General features: G+C 37.5%; 1 protein-coding gene across 1 annotated transcript in view; it reads left to right on the plus strand.

Moving 5' to 3' along the window:
• fstl5 (follistatin-like 5) overlaps nucleotides 1-20507 on the plus strand; it is a gene marked incomplete at both ends in the record, with an annotated part of 181762 nt that overhangs the window by 70307 nt on the left and 90948 nt on the right. Inside the window, one exon of the mRNA XM_079250055.1 lies at nucleotides 4355-4603. Coding sequence (XP_079106181.1) covers nucleotides 4355-4603 — 249 coding nt within the window. The remainder of the gene's footprint in view (nucleotides 1-4354; nucleotides 4604-20507) is intronic.

Consider the following 20507-nt stretch of genomic DNA (forward strand, 5'->3'; position numbering starts at 1 on the left):
TTGTGCTCATGGTTTATGAATGCATTAACTAACCAGTAAGCTCAGTCACAGTTCTGTAACAAATCACAACATAAAGCTACAGCTATATTAAACTGCTTAAAGTATGAATGCATTATGTGTATATGCATTATTATTTTATAGTCACGACCACAGGACAACGTTTGTATTCTGTTTTTTTTTCCAGTCATCAGGTGGGCTCTGTAGTTTTGTGCTTTAAAACTATACAGTTTTCTAAAGCTTTCTCACGTTCTCCCTGCAAAGCGTCTTTGAATCGGCCTTCGCAGCTGCTGTGTTAGCAAATACATCAACTGGCAATGCAGAGTTGATGGTAAATGGTGTAAATTCATGCATAAAGTTATGCTGTTTCTGTCACCACTGTTATGATGAAGCCATTGATACGCTCTGAACCAGTTAGCCTCAAACCTTTCTCTGGGCTGCTTCTTAACGTCACCGGCAGCGGCGTAAGTGACGACCCAGAGGATTTTTTTTGGCAAGGCTAGATTTACAATCAGCTGTCTGTGAATCATTTTCTGAATGGTTGGAATTTCAGGGGCAATGTTGGGTTGGGTTGTAGTGATGCAATATATTTTTTACTACAAACATTGAATGTGAAACCACAGTTGATCAGACTAAATGCACAAACTCCTCATCAGTGTCAAACTACCGTATGTGTACTTGCTTCCCTTTCCCCATGCTTTTATCGAGATAAAACAAATGCTTCTTGCTTATTATGCCCACGGTGTGTTATTTTATTTATACATTGTTCATTAAAAACCCATTCCTGACATAATTTTAGGATGTCGTTCTTGGTGCTGCAGACGCTGTTGATGTTGCTTTCATTTATCAGGATACACGCGTTCCCTGTATGTGAAGATATTTGTTTGAACAGTTGTAACTCTCATTATATCTAATAAAATGCCCTGCTTGTCATGTCGAAACAAAGGGACGAGTGAAATGTATCTTTAATGTGCGTACTTTGCCATGCAAGCCTCAGATAGAGCTGTGAATCCTGTAAACAATGGGGCAGAAGATGCTCTGCCTGAAAGATTGTGATTACTCTGTTTCCAAATTGCCTGGATGGTTTATTCCTCATGATGTGCTGTAAAACAGAAGTTTTCTTCTGCACACATACAGGATAGGAATTCTCTGAAATCAATGTTGCTATTACTGGCCAACATCAGCTGACAGTTGAACAGATCACATTTCTTACTGTGATGTAAAGATGGGATTTGTTGCTATTCAGTCAGGGGTGAGTCATTCTTATCAAGGAAATAATCAGTGGTAACAATTGGGTGGTAAGATTTGGATGAGAATAATTCAAAATTACACACCCCACCAATACTCTGTTGGGAATTATTCAGAAATATTTGTGGTATCTGAATTTAGCTTTTTTTTTCATTGTAATTATTTTATAGGATGGCTCCATATTCCCAGCTTTGACAGTGAGATCACTACACCAACACCGTCTTAATGGCTTTATTGTAAGGAAGCAATAATTGCGTAAAGTAAAAGTACGATTTTTCAACTATTTTCTTGGCTCTAGTAGCCTTTCTTATACAGTTGGTGAACAGAAAGAGGGTCAGATAGAGGGTAAGACATGTAGAAATTAAGACCATCTTGTGAAAGAGCTGTGTTCTGTACATCAGTGTTTTTTAATCTTTTTTGAGGTAAGTTTCACTTTTTTTACTGAAAAAATCACAAGGCAAACGACAAACCAAAAATGTTTTTTATTTTTTTTTCAGCCTTCATTAATAATACAAAGTCCATCTTGTGAAAGTATCTTGAATAGAAATCAGATAAACACAAGAAAAAGGAACTGAATGATCTTTTACCTGAGTCTGGGCCTGTTTGGATGAACACAGAGCTGCTTCTTAGATCAATTAGGTGAAATTGGATCATTTCTCTTGGCACACCCGATGGTCTCTCACAGCACAGTAGTTAAAAAACACTGTACATAAACTGGCTGTTTCACCAGTTGAGGTAAACACCACCCTTCAGTCATCAATATTTATTCAGCATCTTTATACTTCAAAGACAAAAAAAGAATGGGGAAAAAAAAGAAAAAAAAAGCTTTTTCATGAATTTGTCTCTGCAGTTTTGCAGATTTTGACATCAGAAGTTGCACCTCCTTCTCTTTGGTCCCCTTCTGTTGATTTCTTGTATTGCTTTCCTTTTCTATTTTTTTCATTTTGTTTCATTTTACATTAAAGATCTGCCTTGCTGCCTGCTCCCCACCAGCAGTCATCTTTATTGGAGGGAGTTCATCTGAGTTTTAATCCGTGTTGTTCTCCAGTCTGACACTTTCTCTTCCAAATAACCATAATCTTCCTCATTTTGGAGGATCAGACCAATGGTTTGTTGAACCATATGTCTTGTTGCCGTGATACCAGTTGCTGAAATAACAGCTCATATACTATTATAATATTATGAAACCCCAACATTATCCTCCCAGCCCAAACTGAATCAATATGCTTCTTTCTGTTACTGTTTTCATATTTATGACAGGTGCAAATATTGTGTTACAGCACTGTTTGACCTCTGCATGGCTTCTGTGGTCTTTGTGCACCATAAACGGACACGCATATGCTGTTTCATATTTTACTATTCCAAGATAATTACTGTACCTCTTTAAAGATGAATATGCTAACAGACATGCAAACAGACAGATGGACAGACTGATAAATGCAGGTAAAATTATAACCTCCTTGGAAAGGTAAAATAAATAAATACTCAGACACATGACTTGTGGTGTTTTACAATTTCAAAATTTCCTAAAAACATAATTTTCATTGACGTGACCCACACTGGTACAGCTAAAATCCAGCTAAATGGGTCAAAGATGACATGAAACAGGTTGGATGTGTAAACATTTGTAGCACCTATACAAAAATAAACAATTCTGAGTTTTCTTTTCTTTTTTTTATTTCTTGGAATGTTAGGTCATCTTTAGACAAAGTTATCGCATTTAATGTCAAATTAAGGATATTTAGGGTAATTTTACTCCTTTCAAATGTCAAAATGGGTCTAATTTGGTATATGTAACGATTAAAACATGCATAGATACGCAGAAGTATGGAAAATACATAAAAAAAAACAAACACAAAAAATCAGAAAAACCTGAAAGATCAGTGCAAATTTTAGTAAATGTTTTGAAAAGAAGTCACATTGTTTCCAGAAAAATACCGTCTGCACATGGGTGTATTCACATGCATGGAGTATGTTTGACAGGATACCATGACGACACACATGTGAAGGCAGCGTGGATCATTTGTATATTAAATGAATGACTTCAAGCAATGAGTCGGTTCCCATCATTCAAAGGAGCTGTTTAAAAGACTTGGTTCTTTAAAAGACTTGTCCTACAAACAGCTGCTTTGTTTTATACAACACACAAACAGCTCCTTCAGTCATTCACTGAGAAGTGTTTATGTGAAAGATGGTGTGTACATGGGAACTGTTTGTCACGTTGTCAGTGTTTGCTCCTTCAACACCTTTGTTGTTTTAAATGTTCCAGTGAAACAAAAAATAAACTGTGAACTCCCATTGTGTTAATAAGCTTTAAAGTTATTCAAAGAGCTACAAGTGAAGATCTTTTAAAAAAAAAACAAAAAAAAAAACTTTGGAGCTGTTTTCCAAAGGAAAAAAAGAAGTGACAATTCAAGAAAATTTGATTAAAACAAATATTTTTATGTAGCACATTTCAAATACTGCAATATTGTTCATTCTGAGGTGTTGAAGATTCAGTCTCAACACCTGTTTCATAACAAGTCCATCACAATAAAATAGTTGTTTAAAAAGCATCAACATTTTTCATAATTATCTACAACATCTTTTGAAATCATAAATATTTTAAGCTATTTCCTTTCTTTACTTCGATGCCTCGTGCAGTTTAAAATCTACTAAATATTAAATAAATGCCTAAATCTGTGATGCTGTCTTATGCATTATTTGGCTTTACAGAAACAAAAAGGTATTTTTCTGCAAGCTATTTTGATATTTTGGAGGAAACTGTTGATATCTTTCAGTCCTGCCTTAGTTTGAGGATGCTAAATTCAATATTTGTATTTTTTTATTTTTTTATTTTCATACCTAAAGTAAATGCTTTGTTGTGAATTTGGCTTGTGTAATATATGGAGCTGACTGAAACTTTCAATTGATTTAAAACAAAGCGACCAAAAACCCATTTTACAGTATCAATACAAATTCCCTAAAGGCTGAGGGAGCCCAACTGGGGGTCACCCTGGAATACAGCCTTATATTCAGTTTAATCTGTTTCAGCAAATGCACATGGTAAGCAAATTTTAATCCAATAAACAGTATTAACATACATCTTCTTTCATCGTGTGTTCTGTAGGTTTTTTGGGACAGAACAGCTATCCCAGTCCATGCGAACATAAGTACTGTGGCTTGGGACGCCATTGTGTGGTCAACCATGAAACCGGCCAAGGGGATTGTAGGTGCTTGGATCACTGTAAACCACACTATAAACCTGTGTGCGGTTCGGATGGGAAGCTGTACCAGAACCATTGTGAGCTCCACCGGGCCTCCTGTCTCAGGGGACACAGGATCACCATCATGCACAGCGAGGAATGCTTCTACAAAGGTAAGAGCTCACGTGGCATTTCTATAAAGATGGATGTTTGTAGAACTGCTATGAAGCATTTTCATTTTCATCCTGTGCCATATGACAATGTTTTTTTAATCTACCTGGCAGAATTAAAGAGGGGTAAACGTTAAAAACCACAAAATAAACACAGGGTATTACGGGTATTGTTCACAAAACAGTTACTTTTCTGCACATACCGAGTATTTATACAGCATGTTGTATATGATGTGACTAACAGCAAACATAAAATTACACAATTTAGGATTCATTGGCTACGACATAAAATACAAAGCACACAATATAAAATCAGTCATATAGCTGTTTTTAAAATGCACAGCTTAGACAGGAGCAGGTGGCGGTGCTGTACTGTTTATATTTCCCCAGAGAAAGTTGACTGCTCCGTACCATTGATTGTATAAACACAGCAATTATTCTTGTTCCCTGGAAACAAGGCTCTTCTCCCTTCTGTAACGCAAGACATCAGTGCAGCAGAGGTCCTTACATTCAGTACATCTGTTTCATTCAGTGTAAAGGGAAACAGCTACAGAATACTTCAATAAACATATGCATAATATATGACACATATTTCATCTGCATTGACTCAGCGAGTTGTCACTGCATACTTGTTGACTTTGAAAGGTAAGTGAGTAAGGAACAGGGAATGGTTCTATCTACCTCATTTTTTCTAGACTTCTGTAGAAATAAAGTCAGTGTGTTGGTCTTCCTTGTGCTTGTTCTTGTCTCTCATTTCCTTGACTTGGTCATTTATTTTGACACACCAGTTGTTTGGCTTGAGATGAGTCCTATTTTGTCGTGATTTCTGCTCTTTTAGTGTTCTCGCTTTCACCTACCAGAGCAGGTAGATGCAGCAGCAGTATCCCAGCGTCTCATCTGTTGCTAGAGCAACAGAAGACAACTTGTCCACCTAATTTAGCTTCATTGCCTTGTATCCCATTGCCTAGCAAAGTGAAGCAATGGACCCAGAATTTAATTCAGCCATGCAGGATGTCTTTCCATTCACAGTGAACCAAAAGGAAGATTACTGATCCCTGTAATGTACTTCATGTGTGTGTGTGTGTGTGAACACTTTGTGTTCAACCTGTATTGAACACAGAGAAAACAAATGGTATTTTTGAAGTAGGACTGCAACTCTGGTGGATCATCATACTACATAAAAATAATACTTTTGAAGACCTGATCAGATGATCGTACACTAACATTGCAGAATAAGTTAACAACCAAAGCTTCTATGTTATCGGAATCACCGCAAAAAGGATTAAGATCAATGATACAGAAGAGAGTGACAGTTGTAATCAGCCCCCCTCATGCCATCACAGACCACCTTTTCCCATCTCTCTTTTTCAGTGCGTAAGCATCTGTTCACGATGCAGAGTGGGGTATTTGACCAATGTCAGGCAGTCGATATCAGATCAACAGGAGCAAAAAGAATGAATGAGAGATATACAAGCCGCTCTTTTTTTCTTCATTGCATCCTCGGCTCAGTGCAGACAGGGTTTCTTTTTTACTGTGACTGATATATAATCAATTTTTCATCGGATCAGCGCTCCAGGGGGAGGACTGCTGGAGCTATGAGAAATCTCTGCTATAGGTCTTTTTTTGTCCTCAAATTTAAATGTTTAAAAAGTGAATAAATTGTCAATAATCAAACTGTCCTAATAGATTTAAAGCGTCACATAGGAGCACTCACAAAAAAATAAATAAATTTAAAAAAAAACTATTATTAATCTGTTATTCAACTACAAAGAAGTACCGTGGTATACAGAATAAATGAATAATTGAGCTAATGTCATAGAGTGTCAGTCTCCAGCTAAACATAATTAGGTTTCAGGTGGTACTGGTGGTTAAATGGAATTTGCCCCAGTAGCATGTCAAATGTGGCACTTGATTATTTGTCCTTCAGTTAATGGGTTCATTTCATAAAGCAGTATGGAGATACATAGTTGTTATCACAGCATAATGATTTTCTTCCGATGTGTTGCTTTTGTGTGTATTGCTTTGTTATTAGTTTTCAATAGCAGCCCCTCATCTGTAGAGATGCTTTTGTTCTTTTGTGAACCCACGATACCTGCTGTCTCTCAAGATTGATAATAAGTTAGTTTATTAATGAGTGCAGCAGTTATCTCATCAACCATTAGCTGAACTGCTGTGAGAAGGGACACATTTCTGTTGTTTGAGGAAAACACTGGCTTGAGTTTGTCAGTGCTTTGTATTTTTTTCCCTGCTACACCATTAGCGCAACATTTCTTATTGACATTCCCATCAGGTCTACTTTCTGTCTTATCCCAATTAGCAAATGCCAGCGTGCTAAAGTTAGTCTACATGGAAAACGTTAAACATTAGAGACAGACCAAGCTTGTGTTTTGAGTCACTGACAATAATGGGCAACTCCAGAGATGAAGGCCTGCAAATTAAAGCTGCAGTATTAGTCACCAGATGCTGTGAGTGGGTTATAGCAATGCAATCAAGACAATGTGAGTGTACTGAAAGTAAGACTGGCATTAACCCCACAGCCTTTCTTGAGTAATATTGCCCATTCCGAACATGATATCAATTCTTACTTGGGTAATTAAGCTGGAAGAATAGCCGATTTCTTTCAACAGGCAAGTGTGAGAAATATCTGTAGAAAAGCAAGCTGACACAGGAAATTTACTTGATCGTCTAAATACACTGTTTGTATTGGGAAACCATGGGTTATAATGGAGCGATAACCACCAACTTCAATGGATACATTTTTAAAGTTGTTTATGTTTGCAACTGTCGAGTGAAGTCGTCCCACTTTGATTCCCTTCCTGTCACCTAATTATCGTAAAACTGAAGGCAGAATTGAGTTTCCCTGCAGAGAAAATGCCAATAGGAGGTGATGAAAAGAATTATCAATGTATGAGTAAAGTTGGATTTACACTTGTGTGTCCGTGTAAAGTTGTTTATGATGTTACTGCTGCATGGTCTGTGTAGGTTTGAGGAGCATCGATGTGGACCCCTGCTGGCAGCGCGGTGATGCAGAAGTACTCCCTTGTAATTGGTCAGTTTGTGATTTCATAGTTCCAGATTTCTGGAGCTTTTTGCTGAGCTAAAGTGAGAAACATGGAAGACACCATAACTGAATGCTTGAGAGCGCACATTTCTGATGAGAAAATCTATCAATTATGATATTGTGAGCCTCTGTAGAGAACACACGGTTGGAATGTTGGTTGTATAAGTTTCTTCTCACTGATCTGTCTGTTGTTTATTTGGAGATTCTTCTCGAACAATTTCATTGCTGCAAGCAGACGCCTCACAAATCCAGCTTTATTTTGATCCATATTGTAATTTCATTCAGATTTTGTTAAGTCCACTGCGACAATGTTTTTCTTTTAACCTTTCCTGTCCAGCATCATGACAGCAGAATGACGGCCTTGCTGCCACAATGTGGCAAACAAATGATCTTCTCCAAGAGGAGCCTTTTGGATACAGGGCTCCTCTTGATTCATAAATGTTATTTTTTTATTAATAATGTTACTTTCTTTTTTTCAAATTTGTTAATTGCAAAAATTTGATCATAGGTGCTGGGCCAAGCTAGAGCAACAACAGAAAGAATGGGTGAACAGATGAGAAAGACTTGGTGGATGGAGCGAGACATGATGTCCCAGATGTGCTCAATTGGATTCAGGTCTGGGGAATGGGTAGGCCAGTCCATAGCATCAATGCCTTCGTGTTGCAAAAACTGCTGATACACTCCAGCCACATGAGGTCTAGCATTGTCTTGCATTACGAGGAACCCAGGGCCAACCTTACAAACATATGGTCCCACAAGGGGTCTGAGGATCTCATCTCGGTACCTAATGCAGTCAGGCTACCTCTGGCGAGTACATGGAGGGCTGTGTGGCCCTCCAAAGAAATGCCACCCCACACCATTACTGACCAACTGCCAAACCGGTCATGCAGGAGGATGTTGCAGGCAGCAGAATGTTCTCCATGGTGTCTCCAGACTCTGTCATGTCTGTCACATGTGCTCAGTGTGAACCTGCTTTCATCTGTGAAGAGCACAGGGTGCCACTGGCGAACTTGCCAATCTTGGTGTTCTCTGGCAAATGCCAAACATCCTGCACGGTGTTGGGCGGTAAGCACAACCCCCACCTGTGGATGCCAGAACCTCATACAACCCTCATGGAGTCTGTTTGTGACTGTTTGAGCAGATACATGCATATTATTTTTGGCCTGCTGGAGTTCATTTTGCAGGGCTCTGGCAGTGCTCCTCCTGTTCCTCCTTGCACAAAGAAGGAGGTAGCGGTCCTGCTGCTGGGTTGTTGTCCTCCCACGGCCTCCTCCACGTCTCCTGATGTACTGGCCTGTCTGCCTCCATGGTCTGGACACTACGCTGACAGACACAGCAAATCTTGCCTCAGCTCACATTGATGTGCCATCCTGGATGAGCTGCACTACCTGAGCCACTTGTGTGGGTTGTAGACTCAGTATCATGCTACTACTAGAGTGAAAGCACCACCAGCATTCAAAATTGACCAAAACATCAGCCAGAAAGCATCAGAACTGAGAAGTGGTCTGTGGTCACCACCTGCACCATTCCTTTATCGGGTGTGTCTTGCCAATTGCCTATAATTTCCACCTGTTGTCTTTTCCATTTGCATAACAGCATGTGAAATTAATTGTCAACCAACCTAACACTTGCAGGACTGCGGTTCTTGAGGACCGGAGTTGGCCACCTCTGCTCTAATTGCTACATAAGTAAGGGATGGCTGGACTATAAGACAATAAGGACATAACCTGAACAGTTGGGCCCCGTAGATGCGGACTCCAACTCAGGAGATGCTTGTATCCTAACTATAAGATTCATAAATAAGGAAGGTTTTCAGCTTGATATTAAAGGTATAGAGGAGTCTGCCTCCTGAACCACAGTGGGAGCTGGTCCCATAAGGGAGGAGCCTGATAGCTAAAGGCTCTTCCTCCCATAGTACTCTTTGAGACTCTGGGAACCACAAGTAAACCTGTAGTCTGAGAGTGAGGTGCTCTATTTGGAATATATGGAACTATGAGATCTTTTATGTACAATGGAGCTTGGTCATGGAGAGGTTTATATGTGAGGAGAAGAATCTTAAACTCTATCCTGGATTTAACAGGGAGCCAGTGTAGAGAGGCTAAAACTGGTGAAATCTGATCTCTCCTGCTAGTCCTCATCAGAACCCTCGCTGCAGCATTTTGGATCAGCTTGAGACTTTTCAGGGCATATTTGGGACAGCCCATAAATAAGGAATTGCAGTAATCCAGTCTGGAAGTAACAAAAGCTTTGACTAATTTTTCTGCATCTTTCTGAGACAAGATGCCCCTAACTTTTGCAATATTACGCAGGTGGAAGAAGGCGGTTTTAGAAACCTGTTTTAAATGTGACCCAATGGACAAATCCTGGTCAAGACTAACTCACATAAGGTTTCTCAAAGTGGTACTGGGAGCCAAATTATTGCCATCTCAATTACATAGGTAATTTGTTCCTAAGTTTTTCAGGCCCAAAGATAATGACCTCTGTCTTGTCTGAGTTTAAAAGGAGACAATTTAGAGTTTCACCCAAATTTGGGTGAAAAAATGATGTATGAAATGTAGGCATTTCTGCTTGTAATTATGTATTACATTTACGTGACACTTCTCAAGATAGTTGTTACAAGTTACAAGCAGTAAAATTACAAGTTAGAGTAACATTTACAATATATATTTAACATAATAGCTTTAAAACAATGCTATAATTGAAAGTGTTGGTCCAATGATATTTCTTCTTGTATTGACAACTTTTATAATATTGTTTGTCATAGTTTTTTTCTCAACGGCATGACGGGTGAGTAGATAAGATGAGAGGTCAACATTAGTGAAGTGATTATATTAAATTACCAGATGGACAATTACTTTCTGAGGCAAGTTCAAACTTCGAGCTGCTGAAAATGAGATTACTTTTAAAATCTTATTTATTTTAAAAAGGTTGAAACACTTTTAATTCTGGTCCCAGCTGGATGCTTCCAAGTGGTAAATGGACAGGTCTTGTGAGCTAGACCTTTCCAGAGCTTATTTTCTGCTGTAGATGATCAAAAGCGACAGCCATGTGTTGGCTGAAGCTTCTCATTACAACTGCTGAGAGGATCTTACCCTCATTTTCACTTCATAAATGGCAAGTTAACCAGGATCATACTTGATTGAAAATTAAGAGGTGGAAAAAAGCTAATACAATCTGTGGAGAGCAATGTGCACATGAAGGCAAGTTGAATTTGCTGAGAGCAAAGACAATTGGTGTTAAGGTAGGAGGAAATCAAGCAAGCAGTCCTCATGCATTCAAAATATCTAATTATCTGGTAAATAATACATGAAGAAAATTGCAAAATAAAAAACAAAAAAATCTTACTGTGTCAGAGCAATGATGTATTTTATTTACTCTCTGGATTGTTTCAGTATAACACATACTGGTTCATGCTGTGAAATAAATTAATGTTTTTTTTGTGGCTATAAATTGGTATTACATTCTATTATGACTGCATAAAGTGAAATGGTTTGCAGCAAAGTTTATATAGTTTCAGAACAGGATGATTTGATTTTTTTAAATTCAGTTTCATTCAAAATAAAAAAAGAAATTGATGCAAAAGAGGTACTCACTAATAGTTCCTACTGTTATACAGTTATGCACATGTGCAGGTTTGGTTGGCATATTGCATCCTTTCCTACTGTTTCCAAGGTGAATGTACTATTAGAGTCAGGCTTATTAAATTTAATTTGTTATTGTGTGTGTGTTTTTTTTTTAATGGTTGCTACCTCAGTTCACAGAGCCATTTTAAACTACACAAGTGTACAACATTTAGACATTTTATGCTTCAGCAAATTAAGCGCATGTGCTGAATATGAATTATTAGGCTGTCTTTACATATTTTCCTTGTTGAAGAGGTTTTGTCGTTGCTATCTTGGCTGCTAACTTGCCCATCTCAGTAGAATAAACTCACAGTGAATTAGTCCCCTTGGCTTTGCCTAGAAAAACATGCTCTTGAAGCATCATAGCTTCCACTCTCTAGAGACTTTGTGTCTTAACAACGTTTCTGCATCTTACCCACCAGAGAGTCACTGCAATGAGCTCAGCCTGTGTACAGTTAGGGGCTACAGAACCTCCTGTGTGTTCTTGCTTTCTTTTAATGACTCTGTGGCACCATTAATGCTGTGACCTCTGTACAAGACCTGGCGCTGTCATCAACAGCAGTGCCAAAGAACAAGCTCCTCATTAAAATCCAGACTTGTGAATCATTAAGTTTGCAAGGACATCCAAGCCATTGTCAGCTGCTGTGTCTTGTGCCTGTTAATTCTGAAGTTCACTTGTGTAAATGATGATGTGCTATGTTGACTAAGGCGGATGTATTCACTCCTTTGGTGTATTTTTTCCTCTTTTGTTCACTTCATGGATTTTTTTCCATTAGATAAAAAAAATGTATAATGCTTCAATTGACTAAAACGTAATAACTTCCACGTGTTAACTCTTCTTCAGCATCGCTCTGTAGTGAAATTTGTTCAGTCGTATTCGCAAATGATGTCTTGCAGTAAAATAAATCTGTTATACTGTTGCACTTTGTCATCTTCATGACCTAATAGGGGACATTTTAGAGTAAAAGGCAACTAATAGCAGTGAGTTGCCTTATTTACAGACCACAGTTGATGCTGGACTATTTTTCAGGCACTTTATGAAGACAAAGTATTTTCTTCACAAATAAGCACTGAAAATGTTCCTGTATGCTGTGTTTACTCTCACTTAACTGTACTGTGCAAAAGATCACTTATCAAATGCTTTCCAATATTGTCTCCTTGAGAATAAAAATGGATTCTATGAGAAGCTGCCACCCCCCTACCATCATTTCCTCACAAGGTCCACTCTGCTATAAATAAATCATGATGTTGGCTGTGGACGTTTGGACAATCCTATGCTTTGCATTTTCATGAACTGATAAGCATGTTAATTACTTTCAGTTTTTTGTGGCAGTGTCTCCATGACAACTATTAATGTATACCAGATGTATACCAGGGATAACCAAATCCAGACCTCTGGATCAGGCCGTGTCCATATTTTAAGTGTTCCTTCTCCAACACAACCAACTCAAATCAATAAGTCAATGGGAAAGCTGCATAGGCTGTTGGATCCATTTCATTTGAGTTAGGTGTGTTGGAGCAACAATACATTGAAAATCTCCATGGCATCAGTCCAAGAGGTCTGGATGTGGTGACCCCCTGGTGTAGACGAAGTGAAGTTAAGCATATTTGTGAATAATATGGCTAAATTTAACTTGTGATGCTTATGATGTTTCCATGCTCAAATCTGCACTATGTACTCACAGTAATGTTTCTGCTGGCAGACAGCAGAATAAAGAGGAAACAGTGTGAAAGCAACTTAACCCAAGAAGACCCACACCATGAAATAAATGCCCAGAAAAGTCTGATGTGATTTTGGGACATTTCCTTGCAAATTCAGATAAAATTACTATCTTCAACTTTTTCTTTTTTCTTTTTTTCTTTTATGAAGGTTTTATAATTTCCATGAAAATATCCTTTAAATTAGTTATTTAAGTTGAAGTATGTTAGTGCTGAATTTCCAGAAAGCTTCAAAACATTTTTTCAGCTAGTTGAACCAATAACTAGTACCTACCGATGTATTATACATCTAAGAACTATGGACAAGTGATCTATATTTATTAAGTTTCTATGTCCAATGAATAAAATCTTTTGATTTCAGATAGATTTCACAGTGAACAACCTGATTTCTATTCCCCTGGTCTTCAACACACTACTTTTGTTATTCTGCTTTAATTTTTTTTCTTGATGTTGTGTTTTTGATTTCTACTCTCGTATATCTTCCTCTTTTTCTTTTTTTTATTTACTTGTCCTGCCCAGCATCTTAGCTGCTGCTGTGTTGTGCTGAATAAATTTGTCATGCCAATAAAACAGAAACCCAGATAACCAGCTGCTACACCTGTAAGGAAACAAAAATAAGTGACTGATGACAAGAAAAACAAAGCTGACAATCATCGGGATCACCTATAAATACACAGACAAAAAGAAAACAAAAGAAAAAAAAAACAAAGAATCCAAACATAAAGAAAACCATCCACACAATAATAATAATAATAAAACAAAAACATAAATACTGTCACTAATCCTCCACTACTTCATATGTTTGCTTTTATGGACTTCCATATCACTCCATAAACTCAATAGTCTTCACCCTGAAGTTTAACCAACTACATTCCGCTGAGGAATGCCATCACCATAGCATGATCTTCTTTCAGGTTTCACTCCAACATATCAGTGAGTTATTTTCAGCCATTTCAGAGGTTTTATTTCTGGTGATAATCTAGTGGCTTACTAAATAATTATTGCCAACATTTACAGATTTATCATCTTCATTTCTGGAAATGTTGGCGGGAAAAAAAGCCCTTTAAATGATATTTTCTATCCTAAATATTGGACATACAAGCTCAAGGCTAAGGCAGTTCCATGTGGAATTCAGCAGCACTCAGGGCAAAGATTAATGTTCTCATTCAATCAATCCAGATTATGTACTCATCTGCTGTATACCACATTGGCTGATGCAAGCTCATATTAGGTTTTTTTCTTTTTTTTGTAACTCAGATCAGCCACATACAAATACTAAAAACACTGACTATTTTGGGTGTGTGCAAATCAACACTCTAAAACACACACTTATAGACTATGATACAAATTTGGATGTTTGTTTCTCAGAAAATGAATATTTTCAACAAAATCTTATCACAGTCACAGAAAAAGCAATATAAGGGCAAACCAGTCATTACCCAACAGAATATGATGCAGAAAGCACCATTTCCTCTGCCGCAAAATGTGCAGCTCGCCTCAGCTTGTTGCTAGTTGCCGCTGTGCTGTCAGTGTAAGAATTAAAGTCTCACTTCAGCAGTTATTAATCCCTTTAAAACTCATCCATATTCCTGAAATTATATTTCAAGTTTTGGCCGTGAAAAAGAGAAGAAAAAAAAGTGGTCACGGCCTTGAAATGGCTTGGTCGTTTGATTCATGTATTTTTTTTCCTCATAAAGTCCTCCTCACGTGCCACTCGTGTCCTTGTCCTGATTCTGTCAAACGAACTGTGTTATTCTATACAATGGCCAGCTCTTATAGGAAGTATGTAGATGGGTATCTTTTCATTGTTCCATCTAATATCTAGACTTGTTGCCTAGTAAAAATGGGGCTCAAATTAAAGGGGCAGTACATGAACACTACAGACTCGTGTCCTCACTATTTTTTTAATTGACTCTGTGTGTCTCCCAAATAAACTAAATCCAATTCTGTTTTGTTTTAATTAAAACAGACCAAGTGACAGATGGGGGACATTTGAAAAAAAAAAAAAAAAAAAAAAAAAGTGTGATCTGCAGAAGTATTTTGCTGTAGTTTTAAATGAATGGTGTAAATAATGAGCTCAGCCTTTCGCTAAGTTCTTTGAAATGGCAAACATGAGAGTGAGAAACTATTGATCATGGTGATAGGTACTCTATAAATGGTCTGGAGCAACTATTTTATATTCAGATATAAGCAGCTACAGCATTGGTTATTACACTGCATGGCCAAAAAGAAGAACAAAAGTCACCCCCAAGTAAAATATTTACAACGTTTGGTTGGACTCCCTTCAGCTTTGATGACATTACACATTTGCTGTAGCCTCATTTTAATAAGTGTCTGCATTTTCACAAAATTTATTTTGATAGTGTTGAATGTTTCACCAAGATCTTGTACTGAGGATGGAAGAATCTGACGACCTGTGAGGGGCTGTGCGAAAAAACCAGAGAGGTACTGGGAATTAGGAGTTTCTGCAATTTCATTTGATGTTTTCTGTGCTTGAGGCATGCTGGTAATCTGACCCTTGTCAAACAGACTAACAGCTTTCTTTTACCTCAGTTTCCTCATGACTGCTTTAAAGCGTGAGAAGTTACTAATTGCATCAGATGGGGCTAAATAACTTGATGCTTGTAAGATAATTCAAAATTTACTTAGTTAATGGCGAGTGGTACCTTTTTTTTTTTCTGTGAGACAGTGTTTTTTGTTTTTTTTTTAAATTTATTTTTTCATATGTAACTGGAGGCAGCTGTGTTTCCCATCCTAAAACAGGTTAAATCTGGTGTTCTCCGGATTCCGTGTACATTAACCTGGTTCAACCAATATTTCTACCCAACTATCAGTTGCCGTCCTTTTCATCGTCATAGTTATATAGAAATCATCAAATATTAGGCAATCGTCTCCACAGTGATGAAGAGAGATAGGACAGTGGACTTGAGCAGTGTCATGCCATACTTTAATTTAATCTGCACTTGCCTGTTTGCCCTTGAATCTAGTAAACGCAATATATTGGCAGCATTTTTCTTAAATTCAATTCCTAACTTCAACTTTAATTCCTCTTGTCAGATGCATATTTGCAGTGGAGGGTTTGGATTCCTGGGATCCAAACCCTCCAAACCCTATTTAGTAGGACCTAAATAATTTATACACCTTAAATAACATTTTCTGAGGAATTAACAGGAATGTGTACATTTTTCCACTTAATCTCGCTAGGAAGTGTGTTAACTCTATATGACTAAAATGCTTGCATATCTCTTTGGAAGTATGTCATAAATCTTGGGAAAAAAAGATATTAAATAAAAGTGGATAGTTTTATCTAGTATATTTATCTCTAATAACCATTTTATACTAAATTAAATTGCACACAAGCTATATACATTTAGAGTTCAGTGACAGTGTATGTGGTCTAACCTTGAGAGGTCTGTCTAAGGCTTGAGTTGAGATATGGCCAAAAGCGTAGATTTTGAAAAGAAACTGGGGGAAAAAATAACAAATAAAATTATACATAGAGTGGGCATAGACATGCCCTTCTTTCCTGACCTAACAGAATCCTTTATTTGCATTGATCATATACGTACATATACAGCTACACACACACTTTATATTTGGATGAGACACTTCTGCAGTCAGAGCATGACTATAAACAAATCATGAATATTACATAATAAACTTTGTACCCCATAAATATGAAGGATGGCGAGTTTAACTTTGATAGTAAAACATGAACATGTTTCTTTTGAAACAAATCTTTTATTCCCAACTGAAGAAGAATGCAAAACGATCACTAATCATTTTTATTATGCAGTAAACCTCTATGCTGCTCCTATAGATGCAGCTCATTTATTATATTAATCTAATTAGCTCTGTAAAATGCCATTTTTCTGTGGTCCAGTTCCATGTATACAAACTCAAAATCCCTGCAGGTTTCCACACCTCCAGATGAAAAAGCTGTTGTTTGATCGATGGGTTTATTTGTGGCTTGCTCAGATTCAAAGCAACCTGTTTTCATTTGCATGTTCATTATGTGGCTAAAATCGCCAATTATTCCATCAAAGGGTGTTAAGAAGACTGGGCCACAGAACCCAAACAATCCTATGACAAATTAGCCAATTAAACATGTTTGAAGTCTTTCCCTCCTGCAGTGCTGAATAAGGAGTTGACAGTGCAGAATAATTTAGTTAATGTTCACTTCTTGGTTGGGATTCATAACCAAGTTTTATTTTTTTACATAATGTTTGGTGGTTCCATTACAAATTCTGCAGTATGAGTATGTTTTCCAGCATCATTGTGCATATGTAGTTGACGTCCAAACAATAGTTTTCTGCTACATGTTGTAATAATACATATTTCTCAGAGAGTTTGAATCAGACAGCTCAAAGTAAGTTCGATTTGATTATTCTCTCAGTGTTTTTTTTTTTAACCTGAAATTTTAACCTTTTAAGGGGTATGAGGTAAAATGTCTAAAACTAAGTTTCCAGTCTGTACAAGAGTCATTAAAGTATTATCTTGAAGCAATTGTCCTGTTGAAGCCATTATCCGGAAAAGTTTTAGTGTTTTTAGAAGCTGAGAGCTCTTTCATAATGGTGGAATATATAAAATTGTGGAATATATCTATTTGAGAGAGTAAAAATAAGAAAAAAAAAGCAGGCTCAAACAGGCTAAAGGCCATGTTTTTTTAAAAAAGTTAACGTAGAGGAACACAACAAAACGCCTTTCTTGTGTTGGAGATTTGAAGTTGTGCTGAAGGTTGCTTTGCCTGCTTGGATGCTTATCACCAAAGACATTATCAAAGCCAGAACTTCTTGCCTGACTTCAGATGTGAAGTAAATGTTCAGCACATCAAGTGGATTGCATTTTGACTTTAGCGAGGGAACTTTTTATCACATGGGGCACTCAGTTCATATGATCCTGTCAGATACAGGAATGACTGAGCTCACTATCAGTTTGGCAATTTACACCATAAATCAGAAGATATTTGTGACAAGCCTTCAGCAAGAAAGAAAAACATATGTTTTGGACACAGATGAAATACGATACTGCTGACCTGGATCCCTTTGCTCCTTCCTGCTGATGGTCACTGCAACAAAGAATGACCTATGAGTAATGAATGCTTGTCAGACAAATGATGGATACCTCTTGTTTGTGAAGTTGAAGAATTCTGGTAGCATTTTTTTTAAAATTAATTAACTTATTTTTAGGGGGGTTGTAAGCAACATGTTTGGTTGTTCTGGAATTGCACCACGCGAATATTTGGAGAAGTTATAAAACTCAAAAAATTTGTGTTGGTGCTGACATGGTGGCAGGTCAGTTTTGGGACAAAAACACACTTGTTTCCATTCCTCCATGTGAACCTGAATGTTTTATGACTCGATCAATGAGGGCTGCAGAGTAGGCTGTATGTGGAGCAGCTGATCTATAGGTGTTCAACTTGTTATGGTTCCCAGCTATGAGCGGAGTGGCAGGATAGATGAGAAAACAGTCTTTTAACCTGACGCTGACCCCGCTGAGGGATGAAAAGCCGTGATGTGGAAGCTCTGTGATAATCAGTGTTACTGCTGGTCAGTAATGACCTGGTTTCTACTCGAAGCAGGTGAACAGCAGGTGTGTATTTATGCTCATGAATGTCTGTAACATAATACCAACAGCGCTGAAGAGATCCTTATACATCTTTCAAAGCAAGCATGAATGGTGGTTGGAATTCATAAATACATTACAAAAAGATTTATTTGACGCTGAGAGAAAAATAAACTCTTAGATGCAAGTTACACTGTCTGAATAATGTCATGAGGTTTTAACCATCAATGCTTAACCTAACTACTACACACCTACAAACATGCTGTGTCAATAAGAAAGGTATTTGGAAAGCAGCATTTTAACACATTTTGTGTGTGTGTGTGTGTGTGTGTGTGTGTGTGTGTGTGTGTGTGTGTGTGTGTGTGTGTGTGTGTGTGTGTCTTGCATACAAATAATTGACTGGGAGAAATATTTCCAACTCATTTCAGGTTTAGTCATTTAGCCTCTTTTCTGTGTATCCAACTGCTAAAATGATAATAACTGAAACTGTATTAGCCTGAACCATCTCCGGTCCTCATGTGCCGCTGTCCTGCAGGTTTTCTATGTTTCCCTGCAATACGGTTAAGGCTGCCATATTATACATGGCGCAGGGAAAGTGGAGTGAGTGTCTTATCGCTGCAGTGCACATTCATCCCAAAGCTATCCCGACTTGGGCTTGTTGCTAACCAGTGGGGACTGAAAGCCTCTCTGACTAGATTAAACTGGAAACATTACCTAGATAATTTAGTTGAGCAAGATTGGATTTTTTGTAGTAGAATATGATTCATAATGTCATACTCCTCTCATTTCCCTTGCTTCTCCCACTGGGTTTGAGTCTTAAATCATTATATGCTTAAATCATGCAGTGACATCATTTATACCCCCAACGCCATGTTGGAAAATTGTTTCCATGCTTGCTGTTAAACCCATACTCCAAAATATTTGTATATTCCCCATTCTGCCAGCTTCAGACTAAATCCAGGCTTGCGGCAGCGTTGATTTGATGCTTCTGCCTAGGTGTGTTCCGTCTCTGAGTCACTGTCCTCTATCATGTCATCAGCAAGACCTGCCACTGACGGAGTAAGCTCTATGTAATCAACTCTACTGGGATCAGATTTGAGGGCAGAACAAAGCCTCCCTCTTGTCGTTATCTTTTCCTCTCCATTTCATTCTTTATCTCTATTTCCTTCTATATCCGTCGAGCTCCATCTCTACATGGCTGCATAATAGGAGGCACAAAATTACTTTAAAAAGCATTTTCCAATGATGACAAAAGGGAAAAAAATGTTATGCGCTGAAATAGGTTTTTAAAAGGGATCTATACCCTCTATTACATATTTATAGGTAATGGAATATTGAAACTTGAGCTCCAGTCTGCCATGTTTCTACACTAAAAACTGAGGGGAAATAATACAAACAAATGTTCAATGACTAACAAAATCTTTTACTGTTGTGATTAAAGCTCAAGAAAAATAAAAAACAAAACAAACAAACAAAAAAAATCATTACACTGACAACTCATCTCTGTAAATGGAAGATAACTTGTAAAACCAACGTAACACTGCAGTTCAAACTTCCACTTAATTATGTGGAGTTGCCTTGCATTTTGTTTTTACCTAACTTTTTGTTGCTGTAGTTTTAAGTTGTCTAATTAAAAGACATATCCAAACTATTTTCACACTGTGTAGTTAATTAAATGTAAATCATACAACTTTGGTTTTGTGGATAATAAGATTAATTACCAATGCAGGAAAACACCACAAATAACCACAGCGGCTATCAGCGCCAGTATGGAACAACAGAAATCTAGGCTGGTTCAAATCATCATAATAAGTATAACAGGAAGGATTTTGTTCTTTCCCTGCTTTAGGGGAAAAAAAGAAACAAACAGGCAAACAACAAAAAGAAAACATTCAGTATAAATTACAAACAGGAAATTTCAAGGCCCAATCACCACCAT

Source organism: Telmatherina bonti (assembly GCF_933228915.1).
Source record: "Telmatherina bonti genome assembly, chromosome: 12".
Classification (NCBI taxonomy): Eukaryota; Metazoa; Chordata; class Actinopteri; order Atheriniformes; family Telmatherinidae; genus Telmatherina; species Telmatherina bonti.